This window comes from Diadema antillarum, unplaced genomic scaffold (genome assembly GCF_040938485.1).
Source record: "Diadema antillarum isolate AM-2024a unplaced genomic scaffold, OU_Dant_1.0 seq00001293_RagTag, whole genome shotgun sequence".
In the NCBI taxonomy this organism is placed as follows: Eukaryota; Metazoa; Echinodermata; class Echinoidea; order Diadematoida; family Diadematidae; genus Diadema; species Diadema antillarum.
This window is the reverse complement of record NW_027272072.1, coordinates 549,340-568,779: the sequence shown is the minus strand read 5'-3', so window position 1 is coordinate 568,779 and position 19,440 is coordinate 549,340. Positions and strand designations below refer to the sequence as shown.

Here is a 19,440-nt window from a genome sequence, read left to right as displayed (position 1 = left end):
TTTCCTCTCCATAATAAAGAAGTTTCCATTTATATAATTTGGAGGAAAGATCTGAATTACCTACCTCTGCAACATACCAGCTTAAAAGCAGAATTTCAGGGTTGTAAAAGGGACCCATGAACCTCTGGTTGCATAGTCTATTGTCTCTTTTAATCTTGATTTGCATTTCCACAGGCTTGATGGTTTTGTTCAGACTCAGTAATGTTTTATTCAGTTCCAGCTTGGTGCTGTCATCCTCAAACTTACAAATGCTTTGTTCAAATTTACTGACTTCTCATTTATATTATGAAATGTCTTGCCTGAAAGTAATTGTGACCCGCTACAACAAAAGGATCCGAAAGTCGGGAGGGGACAATTTTCTGAAAATGGCATGACATTATTTCCTTACTCTTCTACTTTAATTTCATATAAGGCACAACTCATAAAAGTACTCGGTTTAGGAGATATCGATGATTTTATTAGCGCATGTCAAGTGGTTGAGGAAATCAGAGTTCAAGAAAAACGCCTTCAAAATTATCCTTCCGACGCTATCATGATCAAGGGGAGGAGAGACAGTTTTCACCACTTGACAATAGAAAGTACGTTCCCAGCGACCTCCGCGATGTTCATTCAAGCTTAGTGCCAGCGGTCTACTCAAGACCAATCAGTAATCAGGATGCCACACACTGACCAATAAGATCACTCCCTTGTTGCTGTGGGCGGAGTCTAGCTGCGGCGCTAAATCCAAATCTCCGCACACGTTTCTGTTACGATGAAAGTTGGAAAATTATGACCAAGAAAAATGCTGATTTCTTGCCTTTCCTTTGATCATTTAGCTTCGAAATTTTGGCAGATGATAGACAAAACATTAGACTACAAAATTATGCCCAAAACAGAAATCCGATTGTTTTGACCAATTTTGATGATGTAACTTCGAACTCAATTTTCTCGGCTCAGCTGTCAATGACTTTAGGGTCTTTTTGTCGTAGCGGGTCACAATTGAGGGTATCACCAATACGTAGGTGCCCGTGCGCAAAGCAGCGTTTTAGATGCATTATAGGATAGCTCATTGGGCAAACTAACCCCGGTTTTGGCTGCACATGCACTTACAACACGCTCTGTCTTTATAAAGAGGTATTTTTTGATGAAGATTTCTTCGCCTTCCATCATGTGACCAGCACTATGGAACGCCATTAGGGAAACAATACAAAATTCATTTCACTCCAGCCAATATTCATTTCACTTTTAACAAATACATTTCACTCACCAATATTTATTTCACTTTTTACAAAAATACATTTCACTTTTAGATAGAAATTCATTTCACTTTTCACAAAAATACATTTCACTTTTAAATAAAAATACATTTCACTTATAAATAAAAATTCATTTCACTTTTCACAAAAATGCATTTCACTTTTAAATAAAAATACATTTCACTTTTCACAAAAATACATTTCACTTTAAAATAAAAATTCATTTCACTCTTCACAAAATGTATTTCACTTTTTAACCAAAAACATTTGACTTTTCACAAAAATTCATTTCACTTTTCAAGAAAAAAAATAAATCATTTCTTCTTTCCGTAAAAAGAATCATTTCACTTTGGCGTACCATATCACTCTGACGAAACCATTTCACTGCACTAAAACCATTTCACTCTGATAAAACCATTTCACTCTGATAAAACCATTTCACTTCGATCAAAAAAATACGTTCCTCTCTTTTCCCGGCCAAAAGGTGGCGCCAGTCTGAGAGGAGTCACAGTGCTATGGCACTTAGCATCAAAGAGCGTACAATGGCGGCTTTGCATAGTGTCCTGTTCGCTCTTTCTACCCCGACAAATTGCTGAATTTCTCCTGTTGATGACATCCGTGCGATCTTGGGAGTGTTCACATATCGGTAAAAAAAGGTGTCATTTTTCGTTTGTTCAGTCTGTAACTTTTATGAATCCCTATTAACTGACGAATTCACTAGAGTTGTTGTTGCGCCACAAACGTGTCTTCGGTGAAAACAGCTCGCCCAGTCCGACGTATTGCGTCTTGTGTTACTGTGGGAGCCAGTATTCGGGTCCAGTGTGGAGCTGCGTGATCGCTCCGCCGGCGGCGCTGGCGGCAGTAGGGATAAAGCAAAGCCACGACATATGAGCGCGGGCAATGTAGCGGACGATTCTGACTTCAAATCATATGTCAGACAGGCACTTAGATCCAATTTAGATGGCCAGGAATCAATGAAGCAGTGTATCCAGGAACTTAAAACTGCACAAGCTGAGCTGAAAGACTCGATTGACTTCGAAGCAGCAAGAAGCGATGAAGTTGAGAAAAATTAGTAAAGGCTCTCGCAAAGAACATGTCTGCATGCATGAAAAAAAAATTGACAATCTGCAGGTCGTCAATAACAACCTAGAGCGTCACTCTCGCAGATGTAACCTGCTTCTCTGCAACCATGGTCCAGAGAAAAAGGATGAGATCCCTGCCGCAATAGTCAACAGTGTCTTGAAAGGCGAGCTAGGCATTGATGCAAAGGTGGAAGTAGCCCACAGAGTTGGAAAAAGAAGGAGTGATGGGGCTGCCAGACCTATCATCTTCAAAGTCAGCTCAATCGAGGTGAGAGATAGGATCCTACGGGCCAAAGGCAAACTTTGTGAGGCAAAGTCACAGTTGTACATCAAGCAGGATGAGACCTTGTCTGATCGTAAAGCGAGGCAGCAACTGAAATTTGTAGCTTCTGAGGCCTTCAAAGCAGGAAAGAAAATGTTCTTCCGGCACGACAAACTTTTCATTGACGGAGTAGAATACAAGAAGCCAAACGCTGGCCCCCAAGCGGAAGTGGAAGGAGCCACCAAGGAGATAGCGTAGGATAGCGACGGCTCTTGTCAGTTAAACATTGGCTGCTGGAATGTTGGTGGTTGGTCTGATTCATGTTCATTGAGGAAAACCATTTTAGCGAAGTGTGATTTTGATATTATTTGTTTGGTGGAAACTCATCTTCTTGAAAGTCAATCAATTCAAGTTAGCAACTACATTTGGTTTGGGCATAAACCGGTTACAATTGCACAAAAATGCAAGGAAAGGATCTGGAGGAGTCGGCTGCTTGATACATCGTCGCGTGCTTCAGTATTGCTCGGTTAAATGTTTGGAGAAATCATATGAGGGGATATTATGGCTGCAGTTGAAAGACAAGCAAGGAAAGGATATGTTGCGTCTGTTACTTACCCCCAGAAAACTCAAGCAGAGGGGGACATGGTGAAGAATTTTTCGATAAGCTACTTTCCGGAGTATACAAATACAAAGATTGTGGTAAAATTCAAATCTGTGGAGATTTTAATGCGAGAAATGGAGATTTATCAGATATTATCGAAGGCATAGATTGCATTAGACAAAGAAAGACTATTGACTTTGAAACAAACTCTCAAGGAAGAAATGGATTTTTGTGTTTCGTCAAATTTGTGCTGCCTAAATGGTAGATATACAAATGATAATTTTACTTGTGTGTCTTATAAAGGAAGTTCAGTTGTGGATTACTGTATAGTACCCTACCATGATTTAAACCTATACTCCAATTTTTATGTTCTGCTCGTTGCAGAGTCAATTGACAAGCATTCTATTCCAGTGTTAGGTTCAATTCCTGACCATTCTATTCTATGCTGGTCACTCGACAGAAATCCTTCAGGTGATAGAGCCAAATGCACAGAGCCTGTTAATTCTAGTCCTCAAAATCTGTCTAAACTGTATCATTTAAATGATATAAATGATAGATTTATGTGTGATGAGGAAAGTAAAAATGCAGTAGATTCTCTTTTGAGAAGATTAGCAGATGGTGTACCATCACAAGAGCATTTGGATGAAGTATATGGTGAATTTGAAAAAGTTCTGCAAAATGCAGTACACAGGCATTGTAGGAAAAAGAAAACCAATAGACCCGTAAAAGGTCTCCCTCACACTCCTAAAGCATGGTGGGATGAAAATCTCCAATCCTTGTGGAATAGAGTGAAATGTAAACAAAAAGAATGGTTGAAATGTAAAAATGCTTATGGTAGAAAGATGAAGTTTGATGATTATAAAGCTGTACATAGAAATTTTGATAAAGCTGTACGTCAAGCAAAAAGAGCATATCAGCATAGAAAAATTAATGCATTGGATGCAATGGTTAATAAAGACTCTAGTAGTTTTTGGAAGGAGATAGGGAAGATTGGCTCAGATGAAAGTAACAGGTGTTATAAAATTCCTGTGGAGGTAGTCAATAGTGATGGAGAAATAACGGAGAATTTTGATATTGTATTGAGTACAATGGCAAAATGATTTCTCCTCTCTTTTTACTGATAATGATGCTGGTTTTGACAATGATTTTTTGTTTGGTATAAAAAAGAAATTATTGGAGTTGGAATTAAATGTTCAGGAAATTGATTCACGGGGAGATGATCTGAATCATCCTATTGGATTATCAGAGGTAACTTCAGCAGTAAACAGAGCAAAATTAGATAAAGCAGCAGGAATAGATGGTTTTATTGCTGAGGTAGTAAAAAATAAAGTTTCTATTCAGTTCCTGCATGCTTTATACTCTTTTTGTTTTGAACATGGTATTTCCCCACAGATATGGCAAAAAGGTATTATTCATCCAATTCTTAAACCTGGTATGGATGAATGTGAACCTTTAAGTTACAGAGGTATTACATTGATATCTGTGATATGTAAGATTTGTTGTGATATCATAAAAGAAAGATTGATTAATTTCCTTGAAAAAGAAGGTGTTATTAATGAGGAACAGTACGGGTTTCGAAAGAAAAGGAGTTGTCTTGAGCACTTATATAGCCTCTATTCTATAATTGAAAACAGAAAGCTGTGTAAAAAAGATACTTTTGTTTGCTTTATTGATGCAAAAAAAGCATTTGATCATGTTATTGTTAATAGGATTTTGTTATGGTACAAGCTGAGGTCTATTGGTGTTCATGGCAAGTTGTATAACTCCATAAAGGCTCTTTATCAAGATACCAAATGTACTGTAAATGTGAATGGTAACCTTACTGATTTTTTTAATGTGGATCTAGGGGTAAAACAAGGTTGTCTTTTGTCCCCAGTCCTGTTAAATATTTTCATTAATGATATAGTTGATAGTGTGAGGCTGTGTAACAGAGGTATCCAGGTGTTAGATACAAACATTGATATGCTTATGTATGCAGATGACATTGTGGTAATTGCTGACAATGAAAATGACCTTCAGTTGAAGCTTGATAGTACAACTGTATATGTTTGTGGGCTCAGAAGTGGAGGATCGAATTTAATACTTTAAAAACTCAAATTGTACATTTCAGGAGAAAAGCCCAAGCAAAAACCACATCTTTATTTTATTGTAATGGTCAAAAGCTTGATATTGTTGACTCCTATAAATATCTTGGATTGTGGTTTGATGAATTTTTAAGTTTACAAAAAGGAACCAAGATATTGGCTCAATCTGCAACTAGAGCCCTCAGAGTGGTTAGTAGTAATTTTAAATTGATTGGTGGTTCTCTGTTTATGACCTATAAAAAGTTGTATGATGCTATGATTTTGCCCATATTGCAATATGCAAGCGGTATTTGGGGCTTAGAAGAATATTCAGCCATTAATAGTGTTTTTTATAGAACATGTCGTTTCTACCTTGGAGTGGGGAAATATACCCCTAATGATGCAGTTATGGGTGATATGGGTTGGGATCCCCCTTTTTTTTATCAGTGTCAATCAATTGCTAGGCTTTGGTGTAACCTGAGTAAGTATACTAGTGACCATTACCCTGGAAAATTTTTCTTGTGGTCAAAGTCCCTGGCAAATCATGGTATTAAGAATTGGTGTTATAAGGTTAAACAATTATTTGCAAAACTGCAGTGTATGCATGTTGAACCATTGGCTGAGATTGTTAGTACACATACAGGTGAGCACCGTATCCAAAGCATGTAAATTATTTGTTGAAAATAAGTGGAAATGTTCACGGTTTGATGATAAAAGGAGAGTTCCCCAATCCAGAAACAAACTCAGAACATATCGTAATTTTAAACATTCTATGAATACTTCTAATTATGTTATGCAGTGTCAGAATAGATCTAACAGGCGAGCATTAGCTCTGTTTAGAAGTGGTTGTGCCCCTATTGCCCTTAAAACCGGACGTTATAAAAATGTCCCACACAATGAAAGATTTTGTATAATCTGTAATTCTGGTGATGTAGAAGGTGAGTTTCATTGTTTTATGATTTGTTCGGCATACGATGATTTCAGATCACAATTATTCAGTATTATATCAGAAAGAGATCCCACCTTCCCTCAGTTACCTATTTACCAACAATTCCTTTTTTTAATGTCATCAAAGTCACTGTGCTGTCAAGTAGCCAGTTTTGCCAACCTTATTTTAACGTGCCGTAACAATTTATTATATTCCCACAGCTGAATATCTCTTTTATGTATTATTTAGCCCACCATATTCTCTCTTTTGTTATGTTAAATTATTTTTTATTGTCTGTATGTCTTACATGATTCATTTATATATTTTGTATTACTTATAATGTTTGATGTATACATGTATCACTCATAGGCCTTTTTAGGCCGGCCGTCCGTGTGACGGGTGTGATTCTTAAAGAATAAACTACTACTACTACAACCCTACATTGGAGCGGTTTTGCGGCAGCGGCAGCGGCAGTGGTTTGCCGCTAAACTCTGCCGCAGCGGCACGCTGTGCACACTGGAGCGGTTTGCCGCGCGTAATATGCAAATTAGATTGTTGCCCTTGGGCACCTGCAGTTTACTAGTAATCACTTACATAATTATCATGCACATGTATACTGTGAATACATTCCCCATGGATCTGAGAATTTACAAAATCACTTTTCCAAAACGAAACCAACAATAAAGGAAATCAAGGATGCGTAACATGCAAGAAGACTATTGGACAATCAGTACTGGAATCTCAACTTTTCAACTTTTTGCTTTAAAAAAAAGAATACTTTCAACACAGACTGTTCAATGAAACTGCAAAATATTCCTTGTGTTACTGATATTGGTATGCACGCAGAAATTATTGCATCGGACCACTGCCATATATACTGAGAAGGTGGTACATAAAATGTGTACATCCAACACCTCAATATCTCAAATTATGATCTGCGAATGTCACATTATCCTTGTTCTTGTTTTATTTTATTTTATTTTTTTTTTACAAAATTAGTCAGCATCCAAAGCAATGATATCTTATCTTGTTTCATGTTAATGAGAAAATGACTAGTATTTTTTTTTTTCTGGTGTCGGTAAAGTCGTCAACTGTATGAAAGATGAGCTCTTTAAAAAAAAAAAGAAAAGAAAAACCAGCAACATACTTCTTTACTTGTTATTCCAATCTTTTACCATAGAATAGTATACCGGTATTATGATATATATATATATATATATATATATATATATATATATATATATTTTTTTTTTTTTAGATCATCATGATTGTGTCATTTTCATGTGCATGTTTGTGTAATGATTTTTGTACTTCATAACTCACTTTTCCTACTGCGCCTTGAGCACATTAGTCATGTGAAATTGGCACATTAAACGTATACTGTATTATTATTATCATTATTACCTATTAACTCTATATGAATGAAATGTTAATGTTTGATTTGACTTCTGTCACAGTTCATGCTCTTTTTGGAAGTGTAGTTACAAAGGTGAGGGGATGTTTTAGAGAATATGCCTACCATTCACTCTCCTACTCAAACCTACTAGATCTACTGTATGTATGTAGAGTATAATGTAATCCACAAACGGCCCATAATAAACTCACCCACATACTGTACTCCCAGCTATGGAAAAACAAGAGTAGCATTTTCACTCTCCACAACATGTGTTTTATATTATGCATGGGGGAGAAATTAATGGCAATTTTGCATCCTCTTAGAAAAAACAAACAAACAAACAAAAACAAAAACTACACACACGCACACACACACACACACCCACACACACACACACACACACACACACACACACAATGTCAGTTTGGATTTCAAATTCACACATCTGCATTACACCATCAAATCTATGCTTTCAGAAATCTGGATAGCATTTTAACAGACAGTCGATTTCCAAGTGAACCACATAACTGTTGGGTAAAGTGATTACCAAAAGCCAACTGAGGTCGGTTTTATCTTAAGCAAGTTTTGTGGAATTGCACTAAATCTTTTCTTCGAAATTTGACCCCCGAATGAAAACATTAGTTAACAGGAATTTTAACCAACTTATGTCGGTAAATGACAAACATCACTCGAAATACACATCAAACAATGTACATACACTAATACAAACCACACATGTCAAATTTAGCACTTGAGACACCAATTCAGGACAATTGTTCCAACATACAATCTCATTTGATGTGATCTAATATGGCAGTCTGTTGCAGAAATAAAGTACAGTGGTATACTGTTAACATTTGCGAAGGGAAGTAATATAGCACATTCACATGTAAAATGAAAATTCACAAGATCTGACACTGTATGAGCAACTTTGTAAATCTGAATGGATACACATGAGTTGTCAAAACAATACAGTAATGGTAGTATGGTACTGGATTTTATGAATGATTGAAGTACATGTACGATAATTAACACCAATGTAATTTGTATCTTGGACCAATTTTCTATAAAATAAGCATATTATTCTCATCTCCTACATCTGAAAAAAAGAAGAATTAATTCAGTGCAAATTCCTAGCAGAAATGCATACTTTACAACATAAAACAAATCAGTTGTTTACATTTCACTTTCAAACCTCATAAGGACCAATCTTTCTAAGTAATAAGAAACAAAAAGTACTTGTATTACATGTACATGGGTCTAGGGCAATTACCCCCTGGGCAATTACCCCGGACCCTTCCCCTGGTTCTAATCCTAACCCTAATCTTTACTCTTACCTTACCACTACGCAGTATTTAGCCAGGGGGTAATTGCCCTCTGGGGCAATTGCTCGGATACGCATGTACATACATGTAGGACAGGAAAAATATAGGAGAGAATAGGATTGAGAGAAAAGAGCAGTACAGAGTTCATCAAATGAAGTGAGTAAGAAAGAGCGGATACATAGGGGTGGATGAGGCTTGAGATTTACAATGATATGGACATGTATTGAAGTTACAAACACAAACACAAGAAAATCAGGATAAGCAAAGGAATACAGGGGAAACTCGGTATAACGAACACTGCTATAACGAGATATCGGTTATTACGAGGAAATTTTCCCGGTCCCAAATTTCCTTCCACACAAGTCTATGTAAAATGCTACTCTTATAGCGAGATCGGCTATAACGAAATAACTGCTATAACGAGATAAATTTTGTGATTTCCAAACAAAGAAAAACATAGCCAATCAAACCTGATACAGGGGAAACTCGGTATAACGAACACTGCTATAACGAGATATCGGTTATAACGAGGAAATTCTCTCGGTCCCAAATTTCCTTCCACACAAGTCTATGTAAAATGCTACTCTTATAGCGAGATCGGCTATAACGAAATAACTGCTATAACGAGATAAATTTTGTGACTTCCAAACAAAGAAAAATATAGTAAATCAAACCTGCTATAGCGAGGTAAAGCAAAATGCCTTCGGTAAAGCTTACTTCGCCTGTGCTATCATCTTCCGAGATTGTAAAGCTTGATGCGCCAAAAACTGTCTTGTACACACATAATCATTTTCTTCAGTGCACTCCAGCTAGCACTGCATGTTGTACGTGTGAAGTGTGTGTGTGCACGCACACTGATACATGCAGAAAATGTGGTGGGACGGCCATATGTATACATGACATCATCATGACGTTTAGCAGGTGTGAGGCAATCTGATGCTGTGATTGGCCTTCTACTTAGGGAATTCCCCGTCTTCACACACACGCAGTCATAATGTACATACAGAATGTGTCACTGTCACACACAGCATTGTGCAGACCATATTCAAGCTTTCCACACAACACACACCCATACGATAACCACATACCAATCCACAGACGATCTTGATACAATCGCAAGCTATGTAAATTTACAAATTCAAACATCTACAGTGTACAATTAATAAGAAACACATTCTTGATATTGGATTTCCTTGGCGAAAAACATCTTCTTACCCATAAAGGTGAGTAATTCCCTCACACACAATATCAAGTTATCAGTATTGATTGAAATATGATGGGTAGTCCCACATGTGCAAATTAATGTCTTTATTTTATGCCTTCTTTTATGCCTACTGATATAACGAGATATCGGCTATAACGAGGAAAATGACTCGGTCCCGACCATCTCGTTATATCGAGTTTCCACTGTATAGCGAGGTAAAGCAAAATGTCTTCGGGTAAAGCTTTACTTCGCCTGTGCTATCATGTTCCGAGATTGTAAAGCTCGATGCGCCAAAAACTGTCTTGTACACACCTATTTTCTTCAGTTCACTCTACAGCTAGCACCGCATACGTGTATGTGTGTGTATAGGCGCACTGATACATGCAGAAAATGTGGTGGGACGGCCGTATACATGACATCATCATGACGTTTAGCAAGTGTGAGGCAATCTGATGCTGTGATTGGCTTTCTACGTAGGGAATTCCCCATCTTCACACACACGCAGTCATAATGTACATACAGAATGTGTCACACACACACACACACAGCATTGTGCAGACCATATTCAAGCTTTCCACACACAACACACACCCATACTGTAACCACACACCAATCCACAGACGATCTTCACACAATCGCAAGCTATTTAGATTTACAAATTCAAACATCTACAATTGATAAGAAAAACATTCTTGATATCGGATTTCATTGGCGAAAAGACATCTTCTTACCCATAAAGGTGAGTAATTACCTCACACACATTACCAAGTTATCAGTATTGATTGAAAGATGATGGGTAGTCCCACATGTGCAAATTAATGTCTTTATGTTATGCTTTCTTTTATGCCTACTGATATAACGAGATATCGGCTATAACGAGGAAAACGACTCGGTCCCGACCATCTCGTTATATCGAGTTTCCACTGTACAACAAAAATGGGCACCTAGGTGCTTACATGGTTCAATTTAGCTAGTCAGATAACAAAATCAAGTAGCAAACAGAATAGCAACATATTCCGCATATAATGCAATGACCCGTTGTGAGTTATCTGACATCAAATACTAATTTAATGCAAGGAAAGTACAAACTGAGTGTTCAAAATTATACATGTAATGAAAATAATATTCGATGCCATGTCAACTTTATAGATTTGGGTTTCCAAGATAAATTTGAAGCTTTCAAAAATCTGTAGTAACATGCTTCAGGTACACTATAAAGTGCTTGTTCTACTGCTAATTATTTTACTCATTGCAATGCAGCATAATACAATATTGCATCCATACTCCAAAGTCAAATACACACATGTGACAGGTACTATGTAGGTGCATAATGAAAAGGTGGAATTTCATCACATTTTTGAATATGTAGTATGTTGGCTACTGGCCTACCTGGGAGCAATGCACAGAATTCTTGTGTTGTGGGCCTGTACATGTATATGCTATCACATTTCTCCTGAGTCGAGTTCTAACTGCGAAGTGATACACAATAGCCTGCCTTGTATGATAATCATGAAGAACTTGATTACTTCTTACGAGCATAGATGAAATTGCTTGGGGTACACTACTCAAGTGATACATGAAGGATGCCAGTTGAAGACAATTATATCTTGTGTTTTCAAATTACCATTCACATTATAAAGATTGAAAGTAGTTTGATCCGCAATATTTTGGTTAAATTTTCTATATTTTTTTTTTTCATTACCATGGAAACACATTAATTACATACCACATTTACCTGTAATAGTGGCCACATATGCCAAGTTCTAGGTCAACTCCTAAAAAAGCAAGAGAGTTGTTGTAACTTGGGTTGGAACCAGGTGCAAGCAACAATAGTGTTGACAGATATTTGGGACATGTGAGGTCATTTAGAACTAGTTTCCATGGCGATGTCACAGTTTGGTGCTCTATACATCCCTTGTCAACTTGTACACACTATATGTGGGTGTGGTGTGTAATAATGGTATTAGCAGCTTTTCACATATTCGATACTTGTCTACATTATCATAAGTAAAACTAACTCCTTGAAAAGTGAATACATGTTTCAAAGAAGCATTGACCACTAATAGTATCAATATAAATGTACCTTATCATTCATACATGGTACAGGTGTATAGTCAAAATACAACAATATCCATCATATGGCAAATGGCTTGTAAAATAACATGGCCACTGTTATGAGGAGACCACAATTAAAGGTCAGTGCCTATTTCCCTATAACATTGTAAGTACTTCTCAAGCAAATGCTGTTTTATTATGCAGACTTGATACAGGAAGGGTGGAGATGACAAATAAATGGTTGCATTATGGTTGACTCAGCAAATTTAGAAAATAAGGGATGGATGCCAAAGTTTCAAATCCTCCTTGTTTGCACAGGAGTCCCTTTTAAAATGGTCTCACTGCCATATACAATGTGGCCAGCAGTCGCGATTTAGAACGAAGATCAACTTGAAGACAAGATCAGCTGCACCCACAACGCCTTGAGGACTGTGCCCTGTGCTCTACAACTGCAGATACATGTACCTGAAGAGGGTATAATTTGCTTTCTCCAATAAGGAGGATGAAGGGCTGTGAATGCGGATGTTCTGTGTCGACCACGTATGAGCAGTTAAAACAGTCCTTCCTGGAAGAATGAAAAAGGCAAGCATATATGGAAACAGCGTGTAAACATTTTGAAGACATATTGATGTGCACTATTTTCTTATGCCTTCATACACATGATATTTCCAGTAATTTTGTATCATATATTTACTAGCAACTCCAGCAAACTAGAAGCAAGAATGACCAAGATCAGAAGGTCATTCTTCAAAGCTGAAGATCTACTATGCACATACAGGAGTGAGTCAAACATGATATCTGGAAACAGAGGGAAAACTTGTTTCAGAAGGGAATGGGGAGGTAGTACAGGCCTGTAATAAAGCTATAGATCACAACAGAACAATTCACACAATTCTGGCCTTCATGGTGCTATCTGTTTGTTTGTTTGTTTGTTTTTTCCCATGTCTAGCTTAATTACAAACCAGAACTATCTTTGCAAAGAAGTGTAACTTTGTCTAAAGTCAATTTTTTGGACCAACCCCCCCCCCCCCCCCCAAAAAAAGAAAAATATATATCAGTGACAGACAATTCTTCATTCAAAGTTACATTTGACTTGCATTTTCATGTCCTCCAAAACTGATTAAATTGGTATCAGTACGGGCCAATTACTAGACCTAGGCACCTATGGTACACTATAATACACACTATTAAAATGATTGATTGGTCCACGCTGCATATTGTGATACCTGTCAAATGTATGGGCTGTTGCCATAGTCACTATACATTATAAAGAAAGAGAAGAATCTACATACATGTACATTTCCTTGGAATGAAAGGGCAGGGTAAAGATTATAAGATGTGCCTTCACAGAAATTTCACTCTTAAGTTCACTCTTTAGTTCTAGGTGACATACAAAATATGTACATGTGTTGTCATTAGAATTATCTGGTACGGTACAATACATGTACCATCACTTCCAAAAAAAAAGTTGTTTTTTTTTTCCTCCCACAGGAGTAAGGTCAAGTTGTGAACAATGGTTATGGTATAAATGTACCTAGAATGTCAATCTTTTGAATAATGCACTTTCAGTAAATCCTGAAAGCTGAAACTCACAGCTTTCCAGTCAATGAGTGAGCTTGAATCAAAGCGTGGTCAGGGATGCAGCCTCCTTATGCATGGTCTTTCCGCATTCGCTGAATAGGAGGGAAGCAGATTCAATAACTGTTTACCTGAGGGTAAATAATATTCATACAAGTGAGGTGTTATACAAATGATGTGTTATACAATGCATTATTACATTATTTCCTTATATGAATAGGGGGAACTTTTTACTCAGCACAAAGAAAATGTAATACAAACGAGTCTCTTTTAAAAAGCACCTTAGCCCTTCACTCCAATAACCAACACCACATGCAGGAATTGATTGCCTGAACTTTTGGTATCTGATTTTTGCTCTTAAATTGCTCATTTTGCAGTACAGTGTAAGTGCTACTAAAATGCCAAGTGCTTATATCAATGAAACTATTCATGAAAATATACATTTGGTATTGCTACCAACATGAATTAACACACTGAATTACCTGCAGAACACAATACAGAGGTTCATCTTTCCTACCAAGGAACACAAAGGACTGGCACAGCCTCTTAGAAGAAGTAGTGGCTGCTTCAACCCTTGATACAATATGTCAAGGGTCAGCAATTAACCAACCACTGCATCACTGGGCATTTTTGTGATTGAGGGTACCACCTATCGGCACCCTATGAATTTGCAGCTCGTTTATTACAAAAGTATAAAACAAATTTGCCTAAGTTTTTCCTCAAATAAGCTGTAAATACTGCAGTTCAAATCTCATGACTGTTCTGTTGATTCTGAATCTCCATTGTAAAATTATGCAATTTTTCTTCGCGTGGCTGAAAAAGGGTACCTCACGATCTGCACCCCTTCCCTCCATAGGTAATACAAGTGAATTTCATAGTCATGCGTTGTTACTGAGTGGATATGTAATTGAAACGTGTTTAGTTTGTTTTGTTGGCTTGATTTTCGTTTCTTTGTTACTGTTTTCATAGCTATAAAATGGCACTTAATCCCACGCGTACCTTTTTGTTCTATACGCACAAACAGCCATGATACGCAGGGTGTCGATGTACCCTGCCGATAGCTGGTACCCTTACCACACATTGAAGAAACCGTCCAAGTCTATTAATTGTGGGAAATGTGGGCATCTTTGGAAAGGCAAGACAAGATAATGCACATGCTTACCAGCTACAGTACACTTACAGTTAAAGTGATTTTAAAACATTACCCTTAACTTGGTCAGACTCAGCCTGAGAGGATTTGATTCACTTTCTAACAAGACAAATCAGTCCTACTTCACTGCCTGTCTGATGATGCGAGACTGAACGCGAGTAAATTCAAGTAGATCGGCTTTGTCATGCCAATGTCAATGGACAAAGTTGTGGTTATGTGTATGCATTTATACCAGTGCAGTGACAGTATGGCAGTACAAAAAACAACAACTATGTAGTACGTGAACTAGATCTAGGCTGGGCCTGTATAGAGGCAGAGTCAATACCCAGAACATACCTTTTAGGGCCTAACGCGCGTTAGGTCTAGAAACTCTGTTAGACTAGAGTTTAGAATTATGTCTAAAGGCCGTGTCACACCAGCCTTGCGTGCGACTTGCAAAGAACAATTTTGACTACCTGGAGGTCCCTGTAGATATCCGCACATGACAGTACCTAGCATGTATCTCAAGAGTAGTCGCCCGGAGGTGCGCACGCATATTTTTTCACCCGCAACCGTGTTTAGGCCCTGTCACACCTTTCCGGGCAAGCTACTCGGGCTTGTTACGTGTAGGGATTTTCTAGCATACCGGACATTCCTGAGGGCGGAAAAGGATTTGTGCGAGTCAGCGCATGTGTCTTACTTGCTGGAAGCGTTATACTTGCGAGTATACTGTGTGACCTTTGTACCAGTCGCGTGGGGGCTGACAACTTAGTGAAGGAATTTCTCTAATGGAATGGCTGAAATCTCACAGAATTTCATTATCTTGGCTGCATACGGGACTGCGAAGTACCTGCGTGGGAATTGCCTGGAAAGTACTGCCGCTAAGGGTCTCCTACTACTGGCGTTCTGCGTGGACCTCTACCGGCATTCCTGCGACTCACCCGGAAAAAGTTTTGGTCATGCTCAAAACTTGGCTGCGGTTAAATCGGACTTGCGTGAGCACCTCCGGGCAACTACGCGCTAGATACTGTCAGGTCCGGACCAACTGCGGAGAGCTCCTTGGAGTAAATTTGTTTCCCCGCAAGTCAAGCCGCAGAAGTTCCCCCGTACGGTATGACAAGGCATGAATGAAAATTGCAAACATTCTTGTTCGCCCGCTGAAAATCTTCTACGTGCTGGAAACTACCTCCTCGCCACAAGCCCGCGTTATGGTGTGACATGGCCTTAACGTTAACACTACAGTCAGAGTATCAGGCCTAGATAGAGGCTAGGTGTTTCCGTTGTTGTTTTTATTTGAATCTATTTGCCGTTTACCATTGATCATTTTTTCCCTGTATTAATTTACGCCAAAATGTTACTTATGAATTACTTTAGAAACTTCAAATTCCAAAATTTTCCCTAGGCAGGGCCTGCATTATTTTAATTTTATTAGAAATAAATCAAAAATACCAGGTAGTACTCTATGATATCAAATATAGGGGGTCTATCTAACGTTAGAGTGTCTAGTCTAGTCTACTAAGAAGCTATAGGTTGCATACGTCTACGTAACTTTTTTTTTTTTCTAATGAGGATGTTGTTACGAATGTTAGGCCCTAGCGTTACCGCCTGCCACCGCTATACAACATGATACAATCGACCATATTGTGGTCCATTTATCATATGAGAAGTCCTCCCCATTTATGGACCCATCTCATTACTGGTCATTAGTACGTGTGGGACTATTTTTAGTCGGACAGTAGGAGTGCTCCTACTGGACCTAGTACTAGTTCTAGATCTAGCGGGTTACTCTGTTAGACTTCAAGGCTTCAGCACCACGTTGGCAGAATACTATATCAGAGTATTCAGACATAGATAGGCGTAGATGGGACTGTGATATTGATAGACTGCTTTCTTTCGCTGGCGAGTCTGCGTCTATGGCAAAATACGTGGAAAGTTAGCAATGTAGCCTCTGCAAGAGAGTGACCGCTGTGAAGGATCGAAACAAATGGCAAAACCTCGAGAAAACCAAACGAGCAACTGAACAAACGAAAAATGACACCTTTTTTTACCGGTATGTGAACACTCCCAAGATCGCACGGATGTCATCAAAGGAGAAATTCAGCAATTTGTCGGGGTAGAAAGAGCGAACAGGACACTATGCAGAGCCGCCATTGTACGCTCTTTGGTGCTAACAAGGTGCCATAGCGCATAGCACTGTGACTCCTCTCAGACTGGCGCCACCTTTTGGCCGGGAAAAGAGAGGAACGTATTTTTTTGATCAGAGTGAAATGTTTTTATCAGAGTGAAATGGTTTTAGTGCAGTGAAATGGTTTTAGTGCAGTGAAATGGTTTCGTCAGAGTGATACGGTACGCCAAAGTGAAATGATTTTTTTTTTACGGAAAAATGAAATGATCTTTTTTTTTTCTTGAAAAGTGAAATGAATTTTGTGAAAAGTCAAATGTTTTTGGTTAAAAAGTGAAATACATTTTGTGAAGAGTGAAATGAATTTTTATTTGAAAGTGAAATGTATTTTTGTGGAAAGTGAAATGTATTTTTGTGAAAAGTGAAATGCATTTTTGTGAAAAGTGAAATGGATTTTTATTTAAAAGTGAAATGTATTTTTATCTAAAAGTGAAATGTATTTTTGTGAAAAGTGAAATGAATTTTTATCTAAAAGTGAAATGTATTTTTGTAAAAAGTGAAATAAATATTGGTGAGTGAAATGTATTTGTTAAAAGTGAAATGAATATTGGCTGGAGTGAAATGAATTTTGTATTGTTTCCCTAATGGCGTTCCATACAGCACATTGAGGCCTTGCAGTAGTGAACCATGACTCTAGTGACCGCAAATCAGTAAAGCTTAGACACTTTCAACTCTTTTAAGCTGAATTATAGTCAAGAAAAAAGGGCTAACAACGAAAAAGCAGACAAAGAACTCCATTGAATCGTATGAGAACTGGGACTCACGTTAGACAACCGGAAGCGAACAATGGACCGAGGAATCCCACAGTGCACCTGTGACAGAGCTCTTTAGCGTGCGCAGGAGTTTTTTACGTCATTGGCGATAGCGAGAATTACTCAGCCTTCAACCTGTGTGATGCCTCACTGAAGTCTAGTGGTGCCTCATTCTGGCATACCGGTAGTTATGTCTCTCAACCAAGCATTTTAATGTCTCCCTTTAAGCTCACTATTGTCTTGTTTGTGTGTGATGATGTCTCCTTCAAACTCATTGATGTCTCCTTGGATTTGATGATGTCTGCTCCACGCTCAGTGATGTCATGTTTTGATTTGATGATGTCACATTTTGGTTTGATGATGTCTCCTTCAAGCTCAGTGATGTCATGTTTCAATTTGATGATGTCTAATTGGATTTGATGGTTACTCATTCAAGCTCAATAATGTCACATTTTGGTCTAAATCTTCAATTCTCTCATTCATTTGTATCTCAACTTATCCAGGTGTAAACATGACGCTGCGATGGAGCTATGACAATGGCACAACGTGGGCAGGGTCGCTCAACATATGGCCTCAGCCCAGTGGTTACAGCACGATGACCGCCATTCCCAATGACATCTATGAGTACAAATTTATTTATATTTTGTACGAGAAGGGCGAGAAATCATCCACCCAGTACTTGTCCTTGGCTAAGGTCAGTCTGAGTGGACAGCTCTAGCCTGGAATGTGGAGAAACGGGAGAACAAATGATGACACATGTGTTGTTCTTCTTATTGCCTTGATGCTTTGTATATATGGCTTTACAGCTGTCCATTGAAAACATAGTCAGCAGAGGTTGGTCATCTCTGACATAATACAGGGGTCACATGGCATACGGATGTACCATTTTCAGGTGACCATACGATAGAGGCTTTTGTGCTCAGAGATTTGATTTAGAGAGCTGGGCCCCATTTCATAAAAGATGTTTATTATAGAATGCCAACTCTTGCTGGAATGGCAACTTCCAATTGCAACAATCAATCAGGAAGCTGGATTCTTGTCGTTACCATGACAATTGCCATTCCAACAATAGCTGCCATCATATAAACTTTTTATGAAATGGGGCCCTTATTCTCTGCAGCAATAGTTGTATTGCATCTTGAGGTGCAATTTAAGTGACAACTGTGTTGAATTTCTTCAAATCGACCATAGAGCACTTTAAGGCCATGACAGAGATGACCAACTTCTTTTATATTTTGATAAAGATTTAAGCTACTGTATCTTAGAAGTATATCTACACAGAAGTATATCTATGCAGAAATACGTGTTTCAATTTGACGTTGATTATCCATCAAATGAGTGCAAAATTACAATTAATAAGTTAGAATTGATTTGTTATTGTGAATACAATCCAATTTGTGAATGAAATTCATGCTTTTATTTATGCAAATAATTTTAGGACTCCCTTTCAAAAGCAGTGGAGGAATGTGTGAGTAGCATAATGCCATCCAATTCATGTTGGCTTGGTATTTGTTTTGTGAAAGGAGAAATGTGAAGAAACTTTTTGTGCCAAACTGCCAAGATTACATGTCACAGGTTACCTGAACTTTTCCTTGCATTAGTGAATGGTTGAACTGAAATAGCTTGAAGGTAATGATTATAAAATCTA

At 38.0% G+C, this 19,440-nt stretch overlaps 1 protein-coding gene and 1 long non-coding RNA gene across 2 annotated transcripts in view; one reads left to right on the top strand and one right to left on the bottom strand.

Moving 5' to 3' along the window:
- The window catches only part of LOC139708011 (sialidase-1-like), a 30,316-nt gene extending 11,272 nt beyond the window's left edge, over positions 1–19,044 (top strand). Inside the window, exon 6 of the mRNA XM_071620002.1 lies at positions 18,296–19,044. Coding sequence (XP_071476103.1) covers positions 18,296–18,510 — 215 coding nt within the window. The 3' untranslated portion in view covers positions 18,511–19,044. The remainder of the gene's footprint in view (positions 1–18,295) is intronic.
- On the bottom strand, positions 12,567–16,989 carry LOC139708002 (uncharacterized). Its single transcript, XR_011709315.1, has 3 exons — positions 16,907–16,989; positions 13,745–13,824; positions 12,567–12,716 (listed from the first exon to the last, which is right to left on the bottom strand). It is a non-coding gene; the product is annotated as an uncharacterized lncRNA (long non-coding RNA).
- Positions 19,045–19,440: the final 396 nt, after the last annotated feature.